General features: G+C 34.3%; 1 protein-coding gene across 1 annotated transcript; it reads right to left on the bottom strand.

Moving 5' to 3' along the window:
* Nucleotides 1–370: 370 nt before the first annotated feature.
* Nucleotides 371–1,288, bottom strand: LOC124795585. The gene is made up of 3 exons (XM_047259657.1): nucleotides 1,224–1,288; nucleotides 939–1,175; nucleotides 371–638 (listed from the first exon to the last, which is right to left on the bottom strand). Exons 1-3 carry the CDS (start codon nucleotides 1,286–1,288, stop codon nucleotides 371–373), a joined length of 570 nt encoding a protein of 189 aa, XP_047115613.1.
* Nucleotides 1,289–2,108: the final 820 nt, after the last annotated feature.

Below are 2,108 nucleotides of genomic sequence, written 5' to 3' on the forward strand. Positions count from 1 at the left end.
GTTTCAAATAGGATGGCATGTGATTGTACAGCATTATGCCAGTATGATACACTCCTCTCTCACAAATGTTTGTACTTACTGTATTGATATGCAAATAATGCTTCTGCCTAGTATCATGAGGCAGGTAATCACAGTTATACTTGAAGATATTTCCATCTTTCAAAATACTTCCTTTTGTGAAATTTAGTATTTCATACATATATATCCAAGGAAGTGGCAGTACACTGAGGTTTTTAAATGGTGAGTCTCTGTACCTAGCATGGTTTATTATTCTAACAGTCCTTTACTGTAGCCTAAATGTTTTGTTTGTAACTACGGAGTTCCCCCAAACGATAATGCCGTACATCAATGGTGACTGATTAATGCCATGCTACATTGTGATCACTGATGCAAGGTCTGTATTTTGTGAGAGGATTCTTACTGCATATGTAAGTGTGTTTAACTTTTTATTTACATGATTAAAATGTGTCTCCCATTTTAGGTTTTGCTGAATATGTATACCTGAAAATTTTGTGTCACTCACACATGAGACAGTTTTTCCATCAATTTTACAAATCAGTCTTGCAGGATGTAGTTTCTGTGAAGTGTGGAAATTGACTGTCACTGTTTTTTCATTATTTTTTATTATCTTGCTTGTTCTGAAACATTGTGCTAAATTTGGTATTATACCAGTAGCAGTTTTTTGTAGGCTTTCCTCATCATATGATTTGATTAAGGTATGTGTGTCATCTGCAAAAAGTACTATTGTCCCTTTAGCTATTTTTTCTGACAAATCATTAACATAAAGAATGAAAAGAATTGGCTCAAGGACTGATCCTTGAGGAACTCCACATGTAATGTTTTGTGAATTACTGTAAACATTACAATTTTTTGTGTTTTTATGTCTGTATTTTATTTGAGTGATCCGCTGATGGTCATGAAAGTAGGAATGTATCCACTTGTTTGGCAGGCCTTGTATTCCATAATTACCTAGCTTCTGCAACAGAGTATTATGATCAATTACATCGAAGGCTTTACTAAGGTCAAGAAATGTGCCAGACACATGTTGCTTATTATCTACTGCAGTTAGAATTTCATTTAAGAAGGAATAAATAGCTGACTGTGTTGATCTGCCAGTTCTGAACCTGTGTTGCACATCACTTATGTTTTCTTTATTTAGAAAGGCTGTCAGCTTTCTAAGAAATAGTTTTTCAAGAATTTTGCCAAAGCCTGACAATACTTACACATGTCTGTAGTTTGCAGCTTCATGTTTGTCCCCTTTCTTGTACAGTGGTGTCACTTTTGCCATTTTCAGATTTCATGGGAATATACCACTCACGAATGATGAATTGAAAATATCCATTAATGGTTCTATGATCAATGTTACACTTGCTTCGATGATAATATCTGATATTTCATCAGTACCTGCTGAATACTTACTGGGCAACCTTTTCATAATGACAGATATTTCCTCAAGTGTTGTAGGAGACATGAATAGGCTTCTTGTAAGAATTTTTGTATCTGACTGGAGTGTATTGCTGCCTGGTTGTGAGTTGTAATGTTTGGTAATCAGGTGGTGTGCTATGTTGGAAAAGTAGTTGTTAAATTTATTAGCCACTACTGTCGGGTTGATTATCTTGTCATGTGTGTTGTTTGAACTGTAAACGTCAGTCCAGATTTCTCTTCTCAAGAGAGAACGAAAGTAATCTATGTTTTCATGAAGTTCTATATTTTGGTGGGCTAATGATGTAGTACCTGTTTCTCTTTTTGTGATACTTCAGGTTGCTTTAGTCTTATCCTTGGAATTTTTTGTTTGTCATTTTCCATTTTCTTTGCTTTTGTTATAACTTGTCTAAGTATTTGTTTAAACTGCTTAAAGTAGTTGATAAATACAGGATTTGTGGTTTGCTTTGAGTATTCATATGAGTTCCTTTTATTCTGGTTTGATATTTTTATTCCTGCTGTGATCCATTTCTTTGGTTTGTGTACAGAATTTATAAGTGACGCTTGTTTAGGAAAGGCTATTCAAAAAAAATGTTTGTATGTGGCCATAAATTTATTGAACTTGTCATCTGTGTTGTTTGAACTGTAAACATCAGTCCAGATTTCTCTTCTCAAGAGAGAACAAA

Source organism: Schistocerca piceifrons, chromosome 4 (assembly GCF_021461385.2).
Source record: "Schistocerca piceifrons isolate TAMUIC-IGC-003096 chromosome 4, iqSchPice1.1, whole genome shotgun sequence".
Classification (NCBI taxonomy): domain Eukaryota; kingdom Metazoa; phylum Arthropoda; class Insecta; order Orthoptera; family Acrididae; genus Schistocerca; species Schistocerca piceifrons.

What these genes read in the sequence shown, in the direction of transcription:
- LOC124795585 (XM_047259657.1), bottom strand. Translation starts at nt 1,288, where the DNA reads ATGGCAAAAGTGACACCACTGTACAAGAAAGGGGACAAACATGAAGCT. An exon ending in GCTGCAAACTACAGACATGT is followed by an intron (nt 1,176 to 1,223) that starts GTAAGTATTGTC and finishes ACTATTTCTTAG; the next exon opens with AAAGCTGACAGCCTTTCTAA. An exon ending in ATACAAGGCCTGCCAAACAA is followed by an intron (nt 639 to 938) that starts GTGGATACATTC and finishes ACAATGTTTCAG; the next exon opens with AACAAGCAAGATAATAAAAA.